At 40.5% G+C, this 27,366-nt stretch overlaps 1 protein-coding gene across 1 annotated transcript in view; it reads left to right on the top strand.

Annotated features, from left to right (window-relative positions):
* The window catches only part of SPR (Sex peptide receptor), a 301,535-nt gene that overhangs the window by 237,896 nt on the left and 36,273 nt on the right, over positions 1-27,366 (top strand). Inside the window, exons 4-5 of the mRNA XM_089738232.1 lie at positions 23,665-23,923; positions 26,023-26,260. Coding sequence (XP_089594358.1) covers positions 23,730-23,923; positions 26,023-26,260 — 432 coding nt within the window. The 5' untranslated portion in view covers positions 23,665-23,729. The remainder of the gene's footprint in view (positions 1-23,664; positions 23,924-26,022; positions 26,261-27,366) is intronic.

Raw genomic sequence — 27,366 nt, 5'->3', positions numbered from 1 at the left:
CACCTGATGGTGAGTGGTTACCGTCGCCCATGGACTTCAGCAATGCGAGGGGCAGAGCCAAGCCGCTGCCTACCGTTTAATACTCTCCACAAGCCTCGTTTGAAGAAGGACATGTCATAGCGCTCGGGAAACACCGTGGAGGGGAGCTCATTCCATAGCCGGATGGTACGTGGCAAAAAAGACCTCTGGAAACGCACTGTGGATGACCGCAGTGGCTCCAGGTAGTATGGATGAACTCTACTCCGGTGGCGGGCGGTGCGATGGTAAAAACGAGATGCCGGTATCATCTCGAACAATTCCTCAGAGCACTCCCCATGGAACATACGGTACAAAATGCAGAGGGAACCGAAGTCCCTCCGCAGACCCAGAGGCTCCAAACGATCCGTGAGAATGGGATTATCGACAATCCGAACGGCCCTCCTCTGTATGGAGTCAAATGGAAGAAGCTGGTATTTGGGAGCCCCGGCCCAGAGATGGGAGCAGTACTCCACGCGAGGCCGGACTTGTGCTTTATAAAGCAAAAGCCTTTGTCCAGGCGTGAAGTACCGCTTCGCTCTGTTGAGGACTCCCAGCATTTTGGACGCCAACTTGGCTTTGCCTTCCAGATGACTCCGAAACTGGACATCGCTCGAAATCTCGACCCCAAGTATCCCAATACTCTCGGAAGGTTGCAGGGATACTCCTTGGAATTGCGGCGCCATGACAAAGGGGTCCTTCTTCGCAGTGAACGCGCAAACTTGTGTCTTTATCGGGTTGAATTGAACCAAGTTCAATTCACCCCATTCGGAGACTCGCCCCAGAGAGTTCTCCACTTCAGACACAAGTTTAGATCGTCTCTCTTGCACCGCGCTCCGAGAGAGACTCTGATGGCCGATATATCGCGCATCCCCCGTGCCGTCATCCGCATAGCAATGCATGCCATCAATAGACAGCATGTCATTGATATACAGGATGAAAAGCGTGGGGGAGAGCACCGAACCTTGTGGAACGCCAGCGTTAATGGTCATGGTATCAGAGCAGTCACCGTCTACAACGACCGTGATGCTCCGCCCATCCAAAAAGCTAGCGATCCACTTGCAGAGACCCTCGGGGATTCCGTAAGATGGTAGCTTCGACAGAAGTGCCCTATGCCAGACCCTGTCGAAGGCCTTCGCGATATCAAGGCTCACAGCAAGAGCCTCGCCCTTGCTCTCCAAGGCTTCAGCCCACCTGTGAGTAAGGTATACGAGAAGATCGCCAGCTGAGCGACCGTGACGGAAACCGTACTGTCGGTCACTGATCAGCTGGCGATCTTCAAGATACTTCAGGAGTTGTATATTTATTATTCGCTCCATCACCTTGGAAAGCAAGGAAGTTATCGCGATAGGCCTATAGCTCGATGGGTCCGACCGGTCACCCTTCTTGGGGATAGGGTGGACGTGGGCGGTCTTCCATGAAGACGGAACCCTGTTAGCGCAATAAGAGAGGCGATACAGACGCGTTAGCGCAGGCGTCAGCTCAGGGGCGCACGTTTTCAGAACCACTGCGGGGATGCCGTCTGGCCCACTCGACTTATGGACGTCCAGGAGTCGGAGTTCCCGCCTGACTGCACACTGTGTAAAGCAGATCTCCGGCAGGGAACTATCACACCGGGGGATGTTCGGTGGTGTGGCACCCCCGTCGTCCACGGTCGAGTTCGAGGCGAAGAGTTTGACCAGAAGGTCAGCCTTCTCTTTCGCACTATGGGCCAGACTGTCGTCGGACTTTCGCAGTGGTGGGAGACTAGACCTGCAAAAGTTTCCTTCTGCGGCTTTGGCGAGCGACCAAAAAGCACGGCTCCCAGAGGGATAGCTCTTTAGTCGCTCGCCAACTCTAGCAACGTGCTCCGACTTCGCCTTGGCAATAACCTTCTTGTAGGACCTGGAAGCGGCGTTATATTTCCGCCTTTCCTCTGAGATGTTAGGGTCCTGACGTCTCCTGGCATTATCCCATGCCACGTATGCGGACCGCTTGAGGTGTGCAGCATCCCTGCTGGCATTGTTATACCAGGGTCTGCTGCGACCCCCAACGGGCACTTCAGAGGAGGGAATAAACAATTCCATCCCCTGGAGCACCACGTCTTTAAGACGGTCCGCACAGACGTCAGGATCAGCAGAGGAAAAGCAGAACCGCCCCCATGGGTAGGATGCGTAAAATTCACGCAATCCATCCCAATCTGCTGACAAATACTGCCAAACTCTTCGATACCTGGTCGTCGTTCGACGACTAGGACGAGAGAGTGGTGTGGCAGCACGGATAAGGCAGTGATCAGACGATCCAAGCGGAGCGTCGACCACCACACTGTATCCGGCTGGATCGGTGGTCAGCAGAAGGTCCAACAGAGAAGGCTCGTGCCCCTCAATATCTGGGACACGGGTGGGCTGTGTCACCAGCTGGGAGAGGCCGTAGGCCAGGGCGAAATCGTAGGCAGCCCGACCCGGGAGGTCAGTGGTTCTGGACCCCAACCACTCTTGGTGGTGAGCGTTAAAATCTCCAAGAACCACCACCTCCGCAGATGGGTACTGCTCAAGCACGCGGCTAGTCCCCTCTTGCACATGCTCTATCAGAGCTGAACCTGCATCACTGCTCTGGGACCTGTACAGGCACGCGTAGACTCGGGTACAACCCCCATGGTCTACGCGCAGCCACAAGAGGGACAGGTCCCGTTGTTCGAGGCCTCGTAGACGGCGACAACAGACATCAGCCCGGACGAATACACACACCCCGGCTTTACGCAGGAAGTTGTGCTCCAATACGTAGCCGGGGTATTCAAGGTACGAAGTATCATCCGGAGCAGATATCTGCGTCTCCGTCAGAAAAAGGAGGGCAGGCTGCGCCGTCTCAAGATGGTGGTGTACGGCGTCGAGGTTGCTGTGTAGGCCCCTTACATTGCTGAAATCCACATTAAATGTGGAATGGGGCATCGCCGACAAAACCCTTTTCCTTTTTTGTACTGTCATGTTTGATTTTTTTTGTTTGGAGAGTGGGAATGGGTGGGGTAGGAAGTTCGAAGCGAAATCATGACGATACCTGAATAAAGCGCGGAACACAGTACGTGCTCGACCACGGGTTGCGTGAGAGACTGACGCAGGGCATGGAAGGGCCCCCAGTCCACCCTGCGTGCGAAATTTTAATTAATTTGAAGAAAAAAAATCACAACAAAAATCACAAAACATCAACAACATCCTCAAACACGCATATTGGACATCCCTTTTCTTGACATCGTATAAATTCGGTAATTCTCGGTACGGTTCGGAAAGTTCACCTGCGGCTATATTCAGACTCGCCAAGTTACGTCGGTCGTATTGTAATGAGCGGTTTAGTGGGCAACTTCATTTCTGTTAATTTTGTGCGCGCGCACACGCAATACGGTGCGCGCTCATCGTATAATTTCACTCTCATCAATTTTTCATAACGCGCCTAAAGAAGTATAACTTCAATAAATTTGATAAAATCTATTGCACTAATGATAAAGAGTTCCGAATGACAACATTCGGATTGTCGGTCTAAAGAGCAAATCTCTCGGTCAAGCTCGCGAAATCCGAAGAAAACATTATGTTTCCAAGATCAGCTTGGAAGCAGTAACAAACCAAAAATTTACACCTGACCATGAAAATTGTAAAGAATACGAAACCACGGAAATAACATAACGACTAGAGAAAAGGCGAGATTAATAATGATAATAATTACATTTATTTACTCAACAGTACAAATAACTTTTCAACTAATATGACATAAAAATTCTAATTCTAAACAATATTGCAATAAATTATACTAACACAGTAGAGATAAAAAGGCCGCGGCTCAGCTTTGTGATAGCTGAAACTATCGCAGTTATTCTGCCGCTGCCTGTAATCTTAATCTATAAACTTAAATCTAATAATACGTAAATTTAAAAACCGTAAAAGCAGCTTTAACGACTCGCAAAGAACAAGGATCATTTCCTATAAATCGCGTGCGCGGCGTGATTCGAACATGCTCTTTCATACGCATTTATCAATGCTCAGATATGATCCGTCTTCTCCTTTTTACCGTAACACCTCCGATCGTCGAAGTAAAGTTCTTCTCTACAACCAAGTACCTTCTAACCACTTTGTTCATCAAAAATTGAATTTCAAAACAACATTTTTACCCCATACCATTGCTCTGGAGTTTACTTTCCTTCATTGACTCGAGTGGTACGATGTATCCCATTTCATACATTTGAAGAGAGCTCTCAGCACTTAACAGCGTCTTGGCTGGCGATGACCATAAGGGCCACACAAAACTATTTAAATTTTACAACCTTACCAATTAGGGAACGTACCCATACTACGTGACCCGTTAAGGGGGGGGAGCGGAGTTTTTAAAATACTACGGTCAGTCACAGGAGCGGGGGGTGGCTCAGGTTTTTGTCACGTAGTCGATTTTAGTCAGAGAAATCTCGTATTTTTTCGACCTATATTCGAATATAGCGCGCAGTGTTTAGCGCTGTGTAAACTCACACTACATAATTCACTGGTAATTAAGTGTGTATGCAATCTTATGCAATAAAGACGAGTATGAACCAAATTATTATTTTTTTTCAATTTTTGCGTGTGAAATGATTAAAAATCATAATTATGAATTACTACGTGAAAACTAAAGGGGGAGAGGGGGGTCTTGGCATATACTACGAGTGATCACCGAGGGGAGGGAGAGGTCGAAAAAACTAAAAAAATTGGTCACGTAGTATGGGTACGTTCCCCTATATAAGAAAACATATCGACGCTTGAAAGGCAAAAGTGACTAAGCGACAATGCGTGAACTTTACAGTAGACTAATTTAAAGTTGAAATTAATTTGAAATATACATGAGAAATACCTGAAAAAAATTCTATTTTAACGAATCTAGCTGTAGGATTGAAATGATTTTAATAGACCTAGAAATATAATAATATGTTTTTGGGCATCGAATATGGTTATTGGCTATCATTTATGTACAAATCAGTTATTGTCGCTTAGTCACGTTTGCCTTTCAAGCGTCGATATTATTATGTGGATTTAGATGTAACAATCACGTCGTCTATATATCAGATCTTGACATATTAGAAATTCGAACACTCAATAACTCAATCGTACGGTGAAACAAATGGGATAATCCACGTGTGCGAACCACTTGATACTCGATGAGATGAGTTGATCTTAACGACCTTTCAAGTTCACGTGAAGCTGAGGTTTTATTGATTCGAGAGCTGCGTCCGTGACCTTTCCTGTTTAACTATCAAGATGATTTATTCGAGAACCCGCATATCGTGTACGGAAACTTACCAGTCAGTTAATTTGTTGAAAAGCGATTTTCCGGTGAAAACATAAAACTACATATCTACCCTTCGGATTGGAAGGCTTGATTGCTTCAGCGGATGAAGAAAACGAGACAAAAACACTCGTAAGGATTCTTAGTATGTTAAAGTTGTTATAATGTGAAAGTAGTGAGAATAAATGTTCCCCAGAACTGAACGAAAAGATATTGTAAAAATGTTCTCGATAGTATGTACGATAGTATGATATTGTGGTTATAATTCTTAAGGACCTAAAAACACGATTTGCTAATGTTTTACATAAAGAACTAGATGTGTCTCCTGGCTTTAGGCATGTTAAATAAGTAACAGAAAGAATGTAATACGTCATCTCGATATTGGTCTGTTTGTTGACGATAAAATGTAGAGTTAGCATGAAAAAGAGCACCTTACGCTAATTCCAATCATGAACCATATTTGTGTGATATTTCTTGTAAATTCGTTCAATAATTATGCCGAGATTGAGTAACAAATACCGATTTGCCTATTTCCGCAGTGAAGCAGTAATGCGTTTTGGTTTAAAGGGTGGGGCAGTCGTTGTACCGTAAGAACTGAGCATTAGAACTCATGGTTCAAGTTGGGTGGCATAATTAACGTCGTTAATGGCTATGAGCTCTGGTAACTACTTATCACCAAGTTGTCTATTGTCTATAATACACATAAAAACATTAACTCCACTCTGGTCTTTAACAAAAATTTCAACGATATTCTACGTTGTCTTATTTTTTTAAATTTAAGAACACTTATTGCGGTATAACTATAATAGTTAGATATATGCTGTCGCAACACTTTTTGTAAATAATAATATGTTCAGACTTTGTAGAACATATTATTATTTACAAAAAGTGCATTATTTTATTCTATCATCAATAGTTTTCGCAGGGCATGCGATGTAAAGAATACTTTAGGTAAGTTTTTTACACCTTGGGTTACATTATCAGAGTTTTAGTAAGGATCGCTATTTTTTTTCAAAAAAGATTTAAGTACCTAGTCAGGTCATAAGTATTGTCACACAGTAAAAACTTTTCTTTTAGAATGCTGGCCACAAAAAAGTTTATTGAATTCGAATTTCGAGTTGTTCATGAAAATAAAAATAGTATACTTTTAGAATTTTACTCATTTTTAAATATGGAGTGGACGTTTAAAGAAGACCGTGTTGCAGTTATTGCGTTGCATCGTTGCGGTTACGCGCCAATTCAAATTTTTAACATACTGTAAAATTTGAATACAACCAAAAGATTCATTTATCGTACCATCAAACGATACAATGAAGACTCTAGTGTAGATGACAGGTCAAGAAGTGGTCGCCCTCGGTCCGTTAGGACTCCAGCAGTGATAAAAGCTGTGAAGGCGCGAATTCAAAGAAATCCCAAACGTAAGCAGAAACTGTTGGCCCTTCAGATGGGGTTAAGCAGGACCACGGTGAAAAGGGTGTTAAATGAAGACTTAGGGCTTCGGGCATATCGAAGAAAAACAGGACATCGTTTGAATGCTCGTCTAATGGACCTGAGACTGAAGAGATGCCGCGCTTTGTTGAAGCGGTACGCGGGAAAAAAATATCGGGAAATTCTTTTTTCGGATGAAAAAATTTTTACCGTAGAAGAGAGCTACAACAAACAAAATGATAAGGTGTACGCACACAGTAGTGAAGAAGCGAGCAACCGTATTCCGCGTGTCCAACGAGGTCATTTTCCATCCTCGCTGATGGTATGGTTGGGAGTTTCTTATTGGGGCTTAACAGAGGTACATTTTTGTGAGAAAGGTGTAAAAACGAATGCAGTTGTGTATCAAAATACAGCCCTGACGAACCTTGTGGAACCTGTTTCTCATACCGTGTTCAATAACAGGCACTGGGTATTCCAACAAGATTCGGCGCCAGCTCATAGAGCGAAGAGCACACAAGACTGGCTGGCGGCGCGTGAAATCGACTTCATCCGGCACGAAGACTGGCCCTCCTCCAGTCCAGATTTGAATCCGTTAGATTACAAGATATGGCAACACTTGGAAGAAAAGGCGTGCTCAAAGCCTCATCCCAATTTGGAGTCACTCAAGACATCCTTGATTAAGGCAGCCGCCGAAATTGACATGGACCTCGTTCGTGCTGCGATAGACGACTGGCCGCGCAGATTGAAGGCCTGTATTCAAAATCACGGAGGTCATTTTGAATAAACTTCAGTGTCATAAGAATCTATGTTTTGTTAAGTTCATTTTGGTATATGAATGGTTACATAATGAATAAACTTGTTTCAATTATTTTACATTAAACATGTGACAGAATTCATGACCTGACTATGTATAATAAAAACATTATTTCGGGAATAATGTAGCTTCCAAACAGTGAAAGAATTTTTCAAATCGGTTCAGTAGCTTCGGAGCCTATCCAATACAAACAAACAAACAAATCTTTCCTCTTTATAATATTAGTATAGATAATATGTAGTGCAGATAAAGACATCGTTCCGAAAACCTTTTTCATCTAAATCTATTAACGGTATGAAAGAACTTTACTGACAGGAGAAAAAACTGTAAAAATCCTGATTACTGCGCTGGGACTCAGGTCAGATGGAAAAAGATTTTTGTCATGTGTGGTGATTAAGGTTGGTGGGCATACCGGATCCAAATTTAAATTGTAAATTGACGCTATCGGGCGGTTTAAAGCCAATGATAATTCTCATATTCGTCGTCGATTCCTAGTGGTCAAGGGGCGTGACCACCACGGTCAAATCTCTGCCAGCTATTACCATTCTACAGTGGTAGAAATGAGAGAATTTAAAAAAATGTAGCTGCTATCACAAGAATCTGTATACAATTGCGATCGCGCCCTGTGGAAGTTTAGCTATTGAGAGAGAGAAATACACTGCACGTCAAAACATAATTAACATTAAAAACAATTAGGTGAAAACGATCTCTTCCAGATAACCGCTTTCATTTAGGGAAAATCTGAGAAAAAAACACGGCCAGTGTGTTGCTATATACAATTATTGAGAGCATAGGATGAAAGGCTAAAGGTTTAAGCTACATTGTTGCAACTTTACCGGAGAGCCATTTAAAGTTTAAAATCTGCAAAAAATATCACTACAAAAAACTTCTTCGACTATTTAAATGGGGTAAACATAATTGGAGTTCAATTAAAGACGCGATAAAAGATAAATATCGCGTATAAAGCGAAAGGTCGCTTAAACCTTATTACTGGTGGTAGGACCTCTTGTGAGTCCGCACAGGTAGGTACCACTACCCTGTCTATTTCTGCCGTGAAGCAGTAATGCGTTTCGGTTTGATGGATGGGGCAGCCGTTGTAACTATACTGAGACCTTAGAACTTATATCTCAAGGTCGGTGGCGCATTTACGCTGTAGATGTCTACGGGTTCCAGTAACCACTTAACACTAGGTGGGCTGTGAGCTCGTCCACCCATCTGAGCAATAAAAAATAAAAATAAAAGCCAAATAGCCTTCACCCCTCGATGTATTGATTGGTACCACTATTTTAGCTATTTTTACCTACTCAATCGTGTGTTCCGATATGAATGGTGAGATTGCGAATGATCGAATTAGGAATTTAGCCTTATGTTTCGCTTACCACATTAACCAATAAATCGATTTCCATGTCACCCGTCCTTAAGAGTAGCATCCTTTGGTCTATACTGCTCAGATCTGACACTCCCGAGGAGGATTGCAGTCTGTCACTTATCAAATTGCATTTGGGATATCCTAATTTGAACGGCACGCAAGTACAGGTTGCAGCATATTCCCTGCTCTCGCACCATCATCAGACCGCCAGTCGATTTTAACGAGGCGATTTTAACGAAACTAAATACCGTATCGTATAACTTTTAACCTTTGTCTGACAATTACAAATAAAAGCTCTAAATAAATAGACTACAATACGATTTTTGTGCTGCCAATAAATTCATTTGCACCAAGTGTGTCGCCATCTCAATCCCTTTGTCAACACCTGCCGTGTTTGATGTATCATCCGAGGCCCATTCATCTCATTCCGACAACTTTCACGTGAAAAATAATCTTAAATCCGCAACAAAAAAAGCATACAAAGAACTCGAAGGTTCTATTTAGGGTTTCCGGTTATTTTAAGGTTTTGTGTGGTTCAACGAAAAGTGTAGATAAAGTAGTTTGTATAGATGGCTACGTTTGGTATTTCTTTACAAGAGCGCATCTGAAATGAAGAGATCCGTAGAAAAATTAAAGCTGCTGACATAGCTAGTAGGATTAACTAGCTGTAGTGGCAATGAGCAGGCCATATGGCTTTTATATTGTCGCCAGTGTTTTTCGAAGCTTTTTTTTCGAACTTTTTTCTGCCCATAATACTCGTGCAGTCTGCAGTCTACCCGTAATCATGACGCCTGTAACACCACCGAAATCTTCATCGTTATCCTGCTCTTCTCCCAGTCGCCTGGGGTCTGATAAAGGAGTATGGAAGGAGAAGTCAACATGATTTCTCCTTCCATACTCCTCTATCATATACCATTTCTTCGCTCACTTTTCTCTTATATATGAGTCGTCTATTATCAAAGGTGGCAATCTGTGCATTTGGACAAAAAAATATTATTGATATGTCAAAACAGATTGATTTGAATTTAATCGTCTCCTTCAAAGAATACGGTTCAAAACCTGTATTAAATAAAGTATTAACTTAACCTGTTATTTATCTAAGATGTCGTTCAGAAGAGTTTTGTGACTGCTAATGGAATACAAAGTCAATAATTCGTTTTTCTGATTTACCAATAATTGTCCAAAAGTCACATTGCCGGCTTTGACAATAGTCGACTCATATATCAACTTTCACGTAAGGTCGGTAAGGTAATGTATAATAGGGTTTCTATTATAAAAGTCACGAAAATTTTAAACCAATTTGGACCTTTAAATCCATTAGGCTATTAAGCCTAAACTTCAAAGACAATAACAAAATCCACCTGCTTAAACATCAGAAACCACAACATCCGAATTAATGACTTACAAAATTTACATAAAATCACTAAATTTCGAACATAAAGGACTTTGTCTATCTCCTTGGGCCTCTTACCTTTTCAAAGGGTTAACTGCAGTCGTTAATATAACAAGGGCTCGAGATGTACCATCAATCTATGTAGAGCCCTATAATTTCATCGTTTCCTTGCTCCATTCAAGGGCTTGTTCAGAATGTTCAATGTACAAACATTAGATAGGAGGACCGGTTTCAAGATATACTAATTTATTCAAACATGGATATTTGGTATGCGGAATATGGTACAATTTCTTTTTTTTTGTGCGTAATGAAGTTGTGTTTGGAGATTATGTGTTTTTGTATACTTATAGCCTTAAATGGTTCAGCAGCGCTATAAAAGCCAAAATCCTTCGGATATTTCGGTTCTTAAGTGGTTACCGATAACCGCTTAAGAAACGGATATTTTAAGATTTTTCGTGTTTCAGCGAAAAGAGGAAATAAAGTAGGTTGTATTTTTTTTTTATTGCTTAAATGGGTGGATGAGCTCACAGCCCACTTGGTGTTAAGTGGTTACTGGAGCCCATAGACATCTACAACGTAAATGTGCCACCCACCTTGAGATGTAAGTTCTAAGGTCTCAGTATAGTTACAACGGCTGCTCCACCCTTCAGACCGAAACGCATTACCGGGAGAAATAGGTAGGGTGGTGGTACCTACCCGTGCAGACTCACAAGAGGTCCTACCACCAGTAAATATATGGTTTTAATAAATAAACTATACTAAATAGCATAGAAAAAATCGTACCACAAATTACTGCGGTCAGTTTTATGTAATAATTCACCAAGCACCAAAGATTTTGAATTTTAATTATAATAATCAGACCCGAATGACTACTTATATATTTATTATATATTATATATTTATTATAAATTATATATTTAGTAATGGTAGATCATCAAGAACATAAATGTCACCACCCATCTTAAGTTCTAGTTGTGTCTCCTAAGTATAGCGGCTGCCCCACCCTTCAAACCGAAACGCATTACTGCTTCACAACAGAAATAGGCGCAGGGTGGTGGTACCTGGGTAGGTACTCTGGACTCATAAAACGCCCTAACATTGATAAATGAGGCTTCTGAGTTATCCTTAACAATTGATATTTAATTACTTCCACTACACTAATGAAATTCTCATTTTCTTTTATTATTTTTTTGTTGCTATTATTATAAATTTTGTATTATATTAAATTTAGGCCATTTTAAGATTTTTAGTCTACAATCTGAAGATATTAATGAAACTCCAATTTCTTTGTAATAGCTGGATTTCAAGATTCTTTTTTTATGTTCTATAAATTACTGGTGGCCCCGAGGCCTTTCCAGTTTTACCAGGGCAGGTGGGCGAGCAAGGGCTCAGCCAGGAGGGGTGTGGTTTGCTAACAGCTACCCAAGCGCCTCCAAAGGAGACCTAACATCAAGATTCTATAGCAAACTTAGACATAACTAGTGTAGCTCAAACTATCGTTTCGAAAATTAGTTAGCCATTTTTAGCTTCACCTGACGTAATCGAGTCAGTTATCGTTCGTAGCGTGTTTTAATGTGATTACGCTAAAAGATCTTCAGTGTGGGCGGAAACACGCTCAAGTTATCCCTAAACGGGATAACTCAGTTAGGTCCAACGTTTGTGACATATTTCGGCGCCAAAATGAACTCTAATTAGCTGCATTTATAAAGAATATTGCATTTTCTTTTTCTTAGATGGATGGAGAAGCTCACAGCCCACCTGGTGTAAAGTGGTTATAGGAGCCCATAGACATCTACGACGTAAATGCGCCACCCACGGTGAGATATAAGTTCTAAGGTCTCGGTATAGTTACAACGGCTGCCCCACCCTTCAAACCGAAACGCATTACTGCTTCACGGCAGAAATAGGCAGGGCGGTGATATCTACCCGTACGGCCTCACAAGAAGTCCTACCACCAGTACTTATGCAGTATTTCATTAGAAAAATTGGTACCCGCCTGTGATTCGAACACCAGTGCATCGCTCAACATGAATGCGCCGGACGTCTTGTCCTTTAGGCTACGATGACTTCTCAAAATTTAGCAAAAGCTGCGAATAATGTTAACCGTGTAAAAGGTGAAGTATTTATCTGTAAGATATCTAAGATTACGATCCTGAGTTTTAGACATAAAAGTCGATCTTCAAACAATTACCCGTTACTGTAACTACTATGGTCATGATTTATTGAGACTCATCAACATCACGCTGTGAACATCGCCATCTTGAAACGTGAGACCGAAATCTTATACCGACTTAACGGATGTCGTCTTCAAACTAGAATGTAGGATTGTTTTCGGCAGAAGTAGACGAGATAGTGAGCCACTCTTGCAATATCACAAGACCACCTACCACCAATAATTAAGTTGGTATTATCCTGTATTGTGTACCTCTTTTTTTTATTGCTTAGATGGGTGGGCAAGCTCGCAGCCCACCTGGTGTTAAGTGGTTGCCGGAGCCTATAGACATCTACAACGTAAATGTGCCACGCACCTTGAGATATAAGTTCTAAGGTCTCAAGTATGGTTACAACGGCTGCCCCGCCCTTCAAGCCGAAACGCATTAGTGCTTTACAGCAGAAATAGGCAGGGTGGTGGTACTTACACACGCGGACTCACAAGAGGTCCTACCACCAGTAATTACGCAAATTATAATTTTGCGGGTTTGATTGGTACTGGCTTGGGATTCGAACACCAGTGCATCGCTCAACACGAATGCACCGGACGTCTTATCCTTTAGGCCACGACGACTTTGAACACGCAATGACTGAGCAAATTTTTGGGAGGCTTATTACCTATTAATAGAACCCATAGACCTCTTATACGCCCACTCACTCTATACAAACAGTATATTTACGTTTTGTCGATTTGCCTAGACGACCTTAGGTTAACCGGCCATCTTTAGTGTGAACCGTGCATCTAATTGCAGTGTGGAATGCGGTAACCCCTCTAACTCTCCTGGGTTCTTTCTCGGATGGAGATGAGGCGTTCGGAAGAGAGTGCAGAAGAGTACTTGATGCCTGTCACCTCTTAACAGTCTCTCAAACCACGCGCGCCCCCATGTCCGAATGGGACCTTGGGTTCAGCCCTCACCCAAAAAAAAAACGGCTATAATTAACGTAACCTTTAACCGTAGTGAGTCTGTAACTCCGATCCGTCTTACATCGTCCGTTGGAATCCGAAGCCTTTCAAACTTTCGGCACTTAAAATTTAATTATGACGCTTAAGAAGTTTCACTTGAATTATGATAGAGCAAATCTTTTGAAGTTTCCGAACAGTTGGCGAATTTCGCTTCAACAATGCCTCGATACGTGTACCCTTTGTATTATTACATTAGATTTTCTGTGGCATAGACGTTATGTAAAACACTTTTACCAGCCACTTCCATTTGACTTTATACAAAAGGCGGTCGTTTGAATTCATAATTCATATCATATTACTGGTGGTAGGACCTCTTGTGAGTCCGCACGGGTAGGTACCACCGCCCCGCCTATTTCTGCCGTGAAGCAGTAATGCGTTTCGGTTTGAAGGGTGGGGCAGCCGTTGTAACTATACTCGAGACCTTAGGACTGATATCTCAAGGTGGGTGACGCATTTACGTCGTAGATGTCTATGGGCTCCAGTAACCACTTAACACCAGGTGGGCCGTGAGGTCGTCCACCCATCTATGCAATACAAATAAAATTAAAATGGAACTGTCCAACCATCCGTCGCAATCAGGTACTGGTTTTTCATACGAATCACATACCTAATGTAGTTCACAATAAAAAAATATCGCTTTAAGCGGGTTTAATTAAAACTCACTCCTTGCCCTTAACCTCACCCTCATTAAGGAAACTTGAAAGATATTTGTTAATTAATTTCACAAGACCAACGGGTCTACAATCTAATGAGGGGATGGATCGAGAAAAATATAATATTCCCCTTAAAAATTAAGACTCCATTGTTGAAAAGTAAAATGTACTAATTAAAATCCGTACCGGCCTTTGAAAAAGAATTTCGACCTTCGGCACTTGTTACAGATAACGCTTTTGTATAAGAACATCATGAAGATCCATGTTCTCTCGTAATAATTCGAAGATTTTCGTAATGTTTTTGTAACCAAAAAAGATTCTTCTCAATAATGTTCAAAAAGATGTCACCCAAATTTAGAAAATGTCATGTCCTGCTTCAAACCGACGTTGAAGACAGAATCGTTTAGTACCGAAGAACGAAGGCTATAGACAAAATCGTATTTATTTCAGCAACACATTTTACTTTGATAGACATAGTATGCTTCATTGTATATGTTCCATTTGGGGCGTATGCTTGTGGTTCAACGCCCCCAGCTGTCCTGGTGAAACTGGAAAGGCCTCCGGGCCACCAGTAATCCTTCATTCCATAAAAAATGGTTTAACTCCCAAATTCACTCCAATAAAGACACACGAATAAGTACTACGAAAAATATTGGTATTCACTTTAGCATATCTACCAATTAACATTTTTGGTTGTCAAGTTATTGCAACGAATGCTTATGTATGTCGTCCGTATTGATATTTCTAATAACTCTGTTGTTTTTTTTAAGCTATTGCATAGCTTTTATCGCGGGCTTTGAGCGCGGCGACCGAATCAAGAAATTCCGTAACGAAAATAAAACCTAACACCCCCCACTCCGCCTACCATGTAGCTCGCGTTCAACACATTCACACGTTGCGCTTGTGTAGTGTTTGTGACTAAGCGCGCGGCGTGACGTCGCACTGTATGCGCATCGTGACAAGTGTGCCCATCTCTCTCTAGCTTGTGAGTTTGAAGGGGACAGTTAATGTTTCGCTTTTGTTAATGTTTATAAATATAGCGTGGTCCTATTTTATTATTGTTTTAATATTAAATTATTATTGTCTAATTATAATTGCTTAAGTTGATAAAAAATGCTATGCAATAGCTTTACCGCGGCAGTCCCCGAGTGCCACACGTGTGTTTTTTTTTGATGGTGTGTTATTTGATGTTGTGTGAAGCGGTGTTGAATTCGTTCAATGATTCATTGGAGGGGATTCAGAGATCCACATTCAACACATTTCAAATGATATCTCATAAAAATCTGAGCTTTATTATCCAACATAATAATCTCGTAATAAATTAAATGAATCAATTACTTCCAAAAGAAATCAGTAAAATTGTAAGTAGCAAGTTTCTAGAAAATTCACTGAGCTCTCGAGAAAACTTATATAAAAGAAAATATCGTTTTATTTAACGCCTTCTTTCAGAAATACAATAATCCAAGTGAGAGTACGCACGAGCGCTTGAAATATCTCATTTAAACACTGCGTTCTTATTTTGAGCTAATCTGTCATGAGCAATAATGTACATTGAAAATAATTAAAATATGAAACGTCGCGAGACGGTTGTGTAATTAGCAGAAAGAAAATTTTCAGTTCCTTAAGATACCGATGTAGAATCCTCAGTTATTAAAATCTGCTAAAATTTAATTTCAGTGTAAAAGAACTATCAGCACACTCGACACAAATCTGTACGTGCCTACTTAGAGAAACAACCCTACTTAAAATTTTACACCAATGCTATATTCCCTGTCTTGGTACAACTAGAAAGGCCTTTGGGCCACCAGTAATACTTCCATACAAAAAAAAAACTGCATTCGTTATTTTATTGTTATAACTAGTCAGGTCATAAGTTGTCACACAGTAAAAACTTTTCTTTTAGAATGCTGGCCACAAAAAAGTTTATTGAATTCAAATTTCGAATTGTTCATGAAAATAAAAATGTATACTTTTAGAATTTTACTCATTTTTAAATATGGAGTGGACGCTTAAAGAAGACCGTGTTGCAGTTATTGCGTTGCATCGTTGCGGTAACGCGCCAATTCAAATTTTTAACATACTGAAAAATTTGAATATAACCAAAAGATTCGTTTATCAAAATACAGTCCTGATGAACCTTGTGGAACTTGTTTCTCATACCATGTTCAATAACAGGCACTGGGTATTCCAACAAGATTCGGCGCCAGCTCATAGAGCGAAGAGCACACAAGACTGGCTGGCGGCGCGTGAAATCGACTTCATCCGGCACGAAGACTGGCCCTCCTCCAGTCCAGATTTGAATCCGTTAGATTACCAGATATGGCAACACTTGGAGGAAAAGGCGTGCTCAAAGCCTCATCCCAATTTGGAGTCACTCGAGACATCCTTGATTAAGGCAGCCGCCGATATTGACATGGACCTTGTTCGTGCTGCGATAGACGACTGGCCGCCCAGATTGAAGGCCTGTATTCAAAATCACGGAGGGCATTTTGAATAAACTTTAGTGTCATAAGAATCTATGTTTTGTTAAGTTCATTTTGGTATATGAATGGTTACATAATGAATAAACTTGTTTCAATTATTTTACATTAAACATGTGACAGAATTTATGACCTGACTAGGTATATATTATTTTATTATATATTAATGGGAGGAGAAATACGCAATGTTCCTGTTCATAATATTATCCTTCCTGCCATAAATACCCTTCCATAAATCAATGCACTAGCAATAACTCCAACCTCTTCGAGTTACCACCCACCATTGCCCAATTGTTCGGCCGCAATTGCAGTATTTTTACCAATTTCGTATTCAACTCCCATCAACTAAACCCCCTAGTTTCCATCTATATTCGCTGGTGGAATAGTACTTTGCAATGGGCCGGTTCTAAAGTCCAAGTTCGAGTGAAGATTAGTTCTGACTTCAAGAGTAGCAATGCTTATACCCAATACTTAATTAACGCTTTAAATTTAATCCATTAAATTCCAATTGTGTAGCTCTCGTGCGAACTGAAAAGACCACGGCTGATATTACGCAAACCGAACCCCGAACAATGTTCAGCGGAGTGTGATCTTGAATAATTTTTAATTAAGATATTTGATACAATTCAATCACGATTTATTGTAAGATTTGTATTTAAGTAATAAAACTCTCAAATTACTATATATAAATTTGTTTTCCATCTTTCAGCCTACAAACGCCCATATTGTAATGAAACTATGTTAAACATAGTCATTCCTCCAAGCTTCGCCACTATTACTCGCCATAATGTATGAATGTATTATTTGTACATTTTATTTTATTGCTTAAACGGGTGAGCAAACTCACGGCCCTCCTGATGTTAAGTGGTTGCCGGTGCTCATTGAGATCGATAAAGTAAATGCTACCACCACCCACGCAAAATTGCTTCCTAGCAGAAATAATTACCCGTGTCTTTGTAGGCAGAGGAGCAGCATACAGCCCTCCTGATGGTGGCCTGGATGATGACCTGATGGATCTATGCTATGTCTTCCCGTGGGTAAAAAGCGACTTAGAGATTCATCGGAAAATGGACGTTCTCTCAGTATCAGGCCAGCGCAATGTCATCGTTAATAGAGTGTATTAACTGGCACTGAATTAACCATGCGGACTTAAATCGCGTAACAATTTTGGTGTCTTTTTTTCGGGTCATTTTTTTTTTTAATTTATTTATTTATAACTTCTTATACTAGAAAGTATAAAGGCGGACTTAATGCCATAGGCATTCTCTAACAGTCTACCTTAGGGGAGTGCAGAGATGAAGCTTGGTAGGTGTAGTGTGAAGGTGATATTACTTAAAAATAATAATATGTGTATATATAATTATCGAATTTCATACATGAAGTTTCCGCAATTAGGGACCCGTGCGGTATCTGGGTCTTGACGGTCCGCAGATGTTGGGAACGGACCGCGGGCCCAAGGCTGATTAGGGCCTAGCCCACCAAACGACTCCCCTTGTCCGGTCTCCGGCCGGGCAGAGTAGCGGAACAGTGTCGGTGCCTAAATTAACTAAATTTAATCTACAAGTTTTCCAATCTTAATAGGGCTTGTTTACTAATAATAGTATAGTTGGATAGATGCTCAAAGATTCTCTGAAGGATAAAATCCGGAATGAGGTTTTTCGACAGAGAACTAAAGTCATCGACATAGCTCAAAGAGTCAACAAGCTTAAGTGGCAGTGGGCTAGCCAAATATGCCGTAGAACTGACGATCACTGGAGAAGATGGGTCCTCGAGTGGAGACCGCGGAGCGGAAGACGTAACGTGAGACGCCCCCTAACTAGGTAGTGCGATGACCTCCGAACAGTAGCCGGCACGAAGTGGATGAGGAGAGCCAAAGACCAGGCTCAGTGATGTGGATTGGCAGGGGCCTATGTCCAGCAGTGGACGACTATGGGCAGATGATGATGATGATGATGGACACATCTATATTAAGACTGATTTGAGTTTGTAATGACATTCCAGTTTAGACGCAATTATTTTGCGTTTTTTTAAAAGCGAAAGCGCGTTTTTTTTTCAAACACAAATGACTCCAGTGCGTGGACGGTTTAAGACAAGTATAATGTATTACAAAGGTACAAGTACACCAAGGGACCTTTTTCGGTTTTCAGTTGTTTATTACACGATAATTTCTTTTTTTCTTAAGACTTTTATAGGTAATGTATATTTTTTTTATGAAAACATTCCACTTACATACATGTTATTTTTTTTCTTTTTGAACTTTTACATTGAAATAGATTTTCCATTGAACTTTATTTTAATTTTTTAATAAGCTTGGTTGTATTTAATAATTGTGTAATTTTCTTTTGACTATCTTCGTTTAAATTCTTTAAGATATTGTTTGAGTATTTTATTAAACTTCTTTTATTGTATCACTAGACGCTCACGATACATCTTGTGTTAATTGGTTATTTGAGCCAACGGACATCACAATGAATACCGCCACCTTGATACGTGAAGTATGAAGTATGCAATTGCATTGTAAAGCCGCAGACTCTAAAAAATTTAAGGTAATTTAAAAAGTTAAAACTACTCTAAATCTATGCTAATATTATAAAAAGGAAAGATTTGTTTGTTTGGGTGTATTGAATAAGCTCTTTCACTGTTTGGAAGCTACTCTATTCCCGAGTGACATAGGGTATAATCTTTTTTGAAAAAATTAGGGATCCTTACTAAAACTCCAATAATGTAAACGAAGGCGTAAAAAAATTACCTAAAATATTATTTAGATCGCGTGCCCTGCGAAAACTAATGATGATAGAATAAAATATATGTAATGTACTACGACTTTGTAGAACATATTATTATTTACAAAAAAATTCGCGACAGCATATATCTAACTATTATAGTTATGCCGCAATGAGTGTTATTTTATTTAAAAAATAAAACAACGTCAAATACCTTTGTAATTTTTGTTAAAGACCCGAGTGGAGCCGGAGCGGGCCGCTAGTATAAAATATATCAGGTACAAATAACAAACAAAATGTAATAAGAAATACTAGTAGGTGATACATAAAAAAACTCGTCAAACAAAGCTTTAGTACGGAATCGTAAATATTTACAATATGGCGCGTATGTATAGATAGATAGCCTTGACAATAAATTGTTTATTCAAAATGAACGATCTTAGAATTCTTTACACACACTCACGAAGGGCTTTTTTGACGAACACCAACCAATGCTAAGAATGTTAGGACGGGTGTTTTATACCGATGTAAAGTGGCTATAAAAGTGAAAAGGACTTATGATTTAATATCGCCCATATACCTTTGAAGTCGTCGTGGCCTAACAGATAAGACGTCCGGTGCATTCGTGTTGAGCGATGCACCGGTATTCGAATCTCAGGCGGGTACCAATTTTTCTAATGAAATACGTACTCAACAAATGTTCACGATTGGCTTCCACGGTGAAAAAATAACATCGTGTAATAAAAGTCAAACCCGCAAAATTATAATTTGCGTTATTACTGGTGGTAGGACCTATTGTGAGTCTGCGCGGGTAGGTACCACCACCCTGCCTATTTCTGCCGTGCAGTAAAGCGTTTTGGTTTGAAGGGCGGGGCAGCCGTTGTAACTACATATACTAAGACCTTAGAACTTATATCTTAAGGTGGGTGGCGCATTTACGTTGTAGATGTCTATGGCCTCCAGTAACCACTTAACACCAGGTGGGCTGCGAGATCGTCCACTCATCTAAGCAAAAAAATAAAATAAAGAAGTAAAGTAAGTTACATTGACACTTTAAGGCATCATGGCCAAACTAAAGGATAAGACGTCCGGTACATTCGTATCGGGCGATCCAACTGTGCCAATGTTCAATCTTGGAGGCAGGTACAAACCTCTGATGAGGAAGTACTTAACAATCAGCTCCACGTGTAATGTGTAAATCAAACCAGAAAAAAAAAACGATTTGCGTAATTACTGGTGGCAGGGCGGATTGTAAAGCCGCAAGGGTATGTGCACACTGCCTATTCCTGCCGTGAAGCAGTAATGCGTTTCGGTTCGAAGGATGGGGAAATCATTATACTCTAAAACGTAGACTTGGAACTCATGTCTCAAGGCGATTGGCGGCATTTAGGTCCATGTACCATGTAATTAAAATGGAAAACCGCCAAATTTATACATTTTGAACCCGTATCTGTAAGTGCCAACCAACCTGATTATTTCAGCTCTGAATTATTCACCCAAATGGTACTATTCGGTAACCAAACTATGATTTGATCTACCTCGAAGACACTATAAGGTATCTATCAAATAGATTTTAGAAATGAAAGAAAATCAGATTATAGTTGACAAGTGGCTCTCGAATGAAGTGAGAGGAAACCTAACCCGCTTTTCCTTCCCAGTCTTTTGTGGAAAATTAATAGCGCCAGAGCTCTTAAATGTTGGTCACTACCTCTTATTAGGTCCGTCCTCGAAAACCAGACAAGAAACAGTTTCTTTCACATGACTATAATATTATAGCTGTACCTGTTCGTTTCGCTGGGCCTTTAAAATGAACATTATTATTTCCCACTCCCACAAAGATACTCATAATTAACGCCCCGTAACTGGTGTAGGAAGTCAAAAACTCATATAAATATTACCCTTTTTTTTTTTTTATTAGCTGTGTGGACGAGGTCACAGCCCACTTGATGTGTTAAGTGGTTACTGGAGCCCATAGACATCTACAACGTAAATGCGCCACACACCTTGAGATATAGTTCTAAGGTCTCAGTATAGTCACAACAGCTGCCCCACCCTTCAAACCGAAACGCATTACTGCTTCACGGCAGAAATAGGCGGGGCGGCGGGTACCTACCCGTGCGTACTCACAAGAGGTCCTACCACCATTAAAGAAGAAGTAAGCATGGTTCAGTAGTTATAACGGAACATCCGTAAAAACCACTGTAGATTTATATATTAGTATAGATTAACAACAAATGGTTATAACAGAACCTTTTTGAATTCACGAAAAACACTCACGATATAGGAAAGTTCTGGAATCCACTGACATTTCAAGGTATTGTCATTGCGAGAACTGTTCAGAAAACTTTTCGTCCGGATTTCTGACAATCCGAGTACTTAATACAAAAGTCTAATGCTATCACTATTACATTCAAAACGAACCTTGCCGGCTGACTGCACGAAATATCGCCTATCTATATATTAATACGTGAAGCAAAAACTTTGTATCCCTTTTTACGAAAATTGCGCGGACGGAGGAGTATGAAATTTTCCACACTTATAGAGAAGAAGTGCACAATACAAATATTATTTTTAAATAATGCATAAAAGATGCATTAAATCAATAAACAAAACATTACACACACTACATACCATGTATTTGACGCACACACGCATGCATACTATTTGTTCCTGACGTCTGTTGTCAAATTGAGAATACATTAAATATTGTTTGTCTTTGATATTATTTTTTATAGTGTAGTCTTGGCTAAATTGTGATTATAGAAGTATAAAATGCAATCATAATAGTGTACAAACGTACAATTCCAATTAATTATAGTCGAATTTCGACTACTGCGGGACCTCTAGTAATACTAATTTGTCGAAAATACATACAAGCAGTATTAAGATTTGATAATACTTTTAAAGTATTATATCGTCTTCTCGCATTAAAACTGTATAATCTCAAAACTTACTAATTTTACAGGAGAGTGTTTTAAATGTTTAACATATGATATTTTTAATATAAATAATATTTGCAACATTTTATTTTTTATTTTTTACCCAGTTACATTATCTGTCTTTTAAAATAATATAAAACTCTTTATTAATTTTGTTAATAGTAGTCAAAATATAGATAAACTAAAAAAAACCTAAAACTACGCTCTTTTGACATATTTATGAGAAAAATTCTGGTTACACCAAATGCGTAGGCATGTTAACTCAATTCCGAATATTTTTGGAAATTGTACACTTTTAATGCAAAAAGGCGATATATAGAGGCAATAACGACGGTAGAAAATTAAAACTGCTATGTCGCGTGGTGGGAAAAAACTAAATTCTTAGATATTTTCATCACGGCAGTGGTTGTAGTATCTAAAAAGTTCCTGCGGGGGGGGGGGTATGGATCACCAAAGAGTGATTTCCGTTGTAACCACAACTCCTTGAGGACCACAATATGGTGCGTCTGAGTATCTATGATGACAACAACGTCGTACTAAGCCAATATCAATTGCAGTTGCATTAAGACTGAACCTTCATAACGATTGCGATTGTCAAAGTGTTTGACAATTAATACCTGAACCGCGAAAACTGTTCCTCGTTTGAAAAAAAAACATAACAAAGAACCATTTGGTAGTCCATTTTCGGTTCTGTCGCAATTCAGAGCTTACCGCCTCGATATAAAGTTAAAAATATTAAATCTGATGACGCGATGTGAAAATATTTTCCACTGAAAAACTGGCACTAGATGAAAAATTTGAATTTTAAATACGTTAAACGAATTCTTGTTTTTTTATCTATGTTTAACAACAATTAATGAATAAAATTCTTGCTGCAACTAAAAACTGGACCAAATTCTGGCACTGCTCCTCGTTAGGCTGACTTTCCGTGCTTAGGTACTTACTGTGACAGTCTTTTCACCTCTCCTGTCAGTCATCTCCTGCCCATCAGAAGACAAACATTTTCCACACAATTCCTTTCAAAATATATCAAATTGGATATAATTGTTCTACTAGAATTATCTAATCTCCTCCTCCCTGAGTCGCATTCCTCATGTCTGAGGGTCGTGACCATCTTCTCCCATTATCCTTCTCGGGATGATGCGTCGCCATCTTCTTCTGTTCTCCTGTGTCGCGAGGGACGTTTGCCGGTAGGGGCGCTGTTCTAACTCATTACAAATTTGAGTTAACTTTTACGCGAACGAGAAGTTAAAAAACTCGCACTAAGCACACAGATGGCGTAATTTTGTCACCCAGCCCAACCGCATAATAATGGCTCGATGGGCACATTTGCGCACGACTAAAAATAGCCGAAACCTTGTGACCTATAATTCTGACCAACATCAATTTTGTCCACAGACGAACCTACCCTCTGCATCGATGAAGAAATGATCGGGAGCACGGGAGCCTAAACGGAATCAAAGATGGCGGTCACCATAGACAATTCAACGAACGACTTCGAATTCCAGAAGCCATTCAACTACTCAATTAACGAGAACATCACCTACTTCGATTACACGAACTTCACTTCGGACGATTTCTGCGCATCAAACAACTCACACGTATACTTAAACGTCACCTGTGAGTTCGCTATTAGCTATGCTGAGCCTATGTACGGGTGAGTGTCTTTTGTCTCTTTCGTTATCAATTTTATACTGGTGGTTACGACCCCTTGTGAGTCCGCGCGAGTAGGTACCACCGCCCTGCTTATTTCTGCCGTGAAGCTGTAATGTATTTCGGTTCGAAGGATGGGGCAGCTGTGGTAACTATAATGATACTTTAGAACTCACATCTCAAGGTGGATGGCGACGTTTACTTTATAGATGTCTATGGGCCCCTGTAACTTTGGGGATATATACGACAAAGGGAAGATCTTCCACCGAGCGGGTGATATTTGCTCGGTAGACCGACGGTCCGAATGTTGTTGTTCGGAACTTGTATATATGCGCTTTATCTTGAAAATGTCGTAAGCGAGATTCAGGCATCTGTCAATTATCTTGCGTTGTATGATGGCTACCCGCCACAGTAACCACTTAACATGCAATAAAAAAAAACATATTCAGTGATCTCCAGAAATTACTAAACACACAAAGACACACAACTTAACTTGGTCCTCTAGATTACCAATCAAGTGCCAGACAAAAGGTCTCATTAACGAGTAGCCTTATGTCAGCTGAAAACAAAAAAAAACATAAATTATGTGATAACAATACAGTATCTTGCCAACAAGGCTTTTTGCTCTAGAAAACAATGGATTGTGTCCTAATGAACTCTTAGTCTGGTGTAATTGGATTCGGGCAGTGATTCCCAACCTTTTTTATCGCGATATTTTCAAAGGTTCCAAAATTTCGAAGGCACCAATGAAAATGATAAGTTTAATTATAATTTTGCCTCGCTTCGAATTTGGCGGCACACAAGAGTACTGCGGTTCATTGATTGAGAATCACCGGATTATGTTAAGAAAGACCCGGATACATATCCGGATGTATACCGTAAATACGCTTTAATATCGCACGAAAAATCTTACCCGCGAGATTCAAGTTCCTATGGGAAAAAGTGTAGACCTGTGCGGTCATGTCTCCTCGATTTATGAGCCAATATTTCAGGGCAATTCTGGATTCGGTTCACGTTTGAAATGCGCGTTGAAAGAATAGTAAATGTCGTTTTCTTCTTCTTAGTCGCATACTTTATTGCTGAAGGTCGTGTCCTTGAAAGGACTCCGTGGCTCTTTGTAAATACAATCATCTTCCACTGCGGTCGGTTCTCGGCGTGTCCTTTGCAGTTTAATATTTACAAATTAGCTTTGATAGCCTCATTTGCTTGACTGATTGTTTGTGTGAAAACATTCATTCTTTTAATTTGTGTTTTTTTTTCCTACATAAGCTGAGAGCCTTGAGAGGCTATATCAGCGTAACCTTAACTAGTAGGTGAGCTCACGGGGCTCAAACCTGGTGACGTTGCTAACACTGGCCCTAGCAAGAGCAGTGCTTAGCAGGATCTACTACCGGATCGGAAACGCGATCCACTCAGAAGATCCGGCGAGAAACTTAGTGGACTCCGAGCAGGTGATATTGCTCGGTAGACCGACGGTCCGAATGTTGTTGTTCGGAACTTGTATATATGCACGCTTGTCTTGAAAATGTCGTAAGCGAGATTCAGGCATCTGTCAAATTTATTAAAATGAAACTTTTATTACATCGTCTCAAACTTTTTCGTCTGTGTGTTGCATGTCGCGTGACGGTCGGCCGCGGAGTAGGGGTAAAGTGAAAGGCGCTCGTCAGAGCAGCCAATGCCAATATGGCGGCGCCTATAGTTCGCAGCAGCTGACCGTTTAGTGTATAAACTATTACTTATTTGTGCCAGTGCTCCACGCTATTTTGTTTGTTTTTTTAATGTGTTTAAAATCTAAATAATTGTTAAGTATTATGTTTGTCGTACTCTAAGACACAGAGTTCAATAAAAATATTAGTTGGAGACTTAGTCTGCTTTTATCATTTCCCGTTATCATTCCAATTTTCCAAGTATAAAATTAAGATTGATAAAGCGATTTTTATACCCTTAATGGAATATTATTCAAAAAAGTTTTAATTAAATGTCTATAATGTGATAAAAAAAATCACTTTTACCGGGGTTTCATAAAACCACACAATTCTTTTTTGTGTTGTATGACGACTACCGCCACAATAACAGCCCTATATCTATATAATATTATTTTAGGTACATCGCGCCGTTTCTGCTAGCTACAACGACGGTTGCCAACACCCTGATCGTGGTGGTGCTATCGCGGAGGCACATGAGGACGCCCACAAATGCCGTGCTGATGGCGATGGCTCTTTGCGATATGTTCACCATGCTGTTCCCGGCGCCGTGGCTATTCTACATGTACACCTTTGGAAACCACTACAAGCCGCTAAGCCCTGTCAGAGCGTGCCAAGCTTGGAATTACATGAACGAGGTAAGGATTACGGATTAATGGTAGTCTATATATATAAAAATGAATTGCTGTTCGTTAGTCTCGCTAAAACTCGAGAACGGCTGGACCGATTTGGCTATTGCAATTACAATTGGACAATAATAATTTAAAATTAAAACAATAATAAAAATAAGACCACGCTATATTTATAAACATTAGCAAAAGCAAAACATTAACTGTCCCCTTCACACTCATAGGCTAGGCCGCGCGAGAGAGAGATGGGCAGACTTTCATGATGCTCATGCAATGCGACGTCACGCCGCGCGCTTATTCACAAACACTACACCAGCGCAACGTGTGAATGTGTTGAACGCGAGCTACATAGTAGGCGTAGTGGGGGTGTCAGGTTATTTTCGTTACAGAATTTCTTGATTCAGGCGCCGCGCTCAAGGCCCGCGATAGAAGCTATGCAATAGCTTAAAAACCGTGGAAGTCAATCGTGAACATTTGTTAAGTACGTATTAAATTGGAAAATACATATTCAAAAGACGTGTTAAATATTCGTATAATCTTTTTCTGCGGAATTCTTTAAAAGCGCTTCCTGTTATAACGCCAGCCAGAGCACGGCAACGAGAACCCGGCTGAGCATATGATTTTCATCCGGATAGCCGGTTCGTGTTTGCACTATAAGTAATCCGGCGCCGGGGCGGCAACGACTCACCGGTTACTAGCCATAACCGGTTCAATCTCCACACGGTTATCCGGATATACTCAATATTGGATGTGTTAAGCTGGGTATTTGATTTATTGAACCGGTTTATCAGGGTTAGGTGGTTGTGTGAAATTCAAAAGCTATTAAATTTATTTCTATAAATGATTTATGGTTATTGATGGGATGTACAATCGCAAGGCACGAATAGAAATCACCGTGTACCTTTTTATAAAGTAATCAAACGTTTCAATTTTACCCACGGCATTTCGGATCCTCGCGATCCACTAACGGTGCTTTTAGGTACTTCAAGCACCCATCACCGTTCTCGTCGAACCCGTCGCTTGCGACGAAGGGCTCGACGAATAAATTAACTCTCAGACACAGCCCACTGAGTTTCTCGCCGGATCTTCTCAGTGGGTCGCGTTTCCGATCCGGC

The sequence above is a fragment of the Bombyx mandarina genome, chromosome 24 (assembly GCF_030267445.1).
Source record: "Bombyx mandarina strain Sakado chromosome 24, ASM3026744v2".
Classification (NCBI taxonomy): domain Eukaryota; kingdom Metazoa; phylum Arthropoda; class Insecta; order Lepidoptera; family Bombycidae; genus Bombyx; species Bombyx mandarina.
This window is presented reverse-complemented; position numbering and strand designations above follow the sequence as displayed.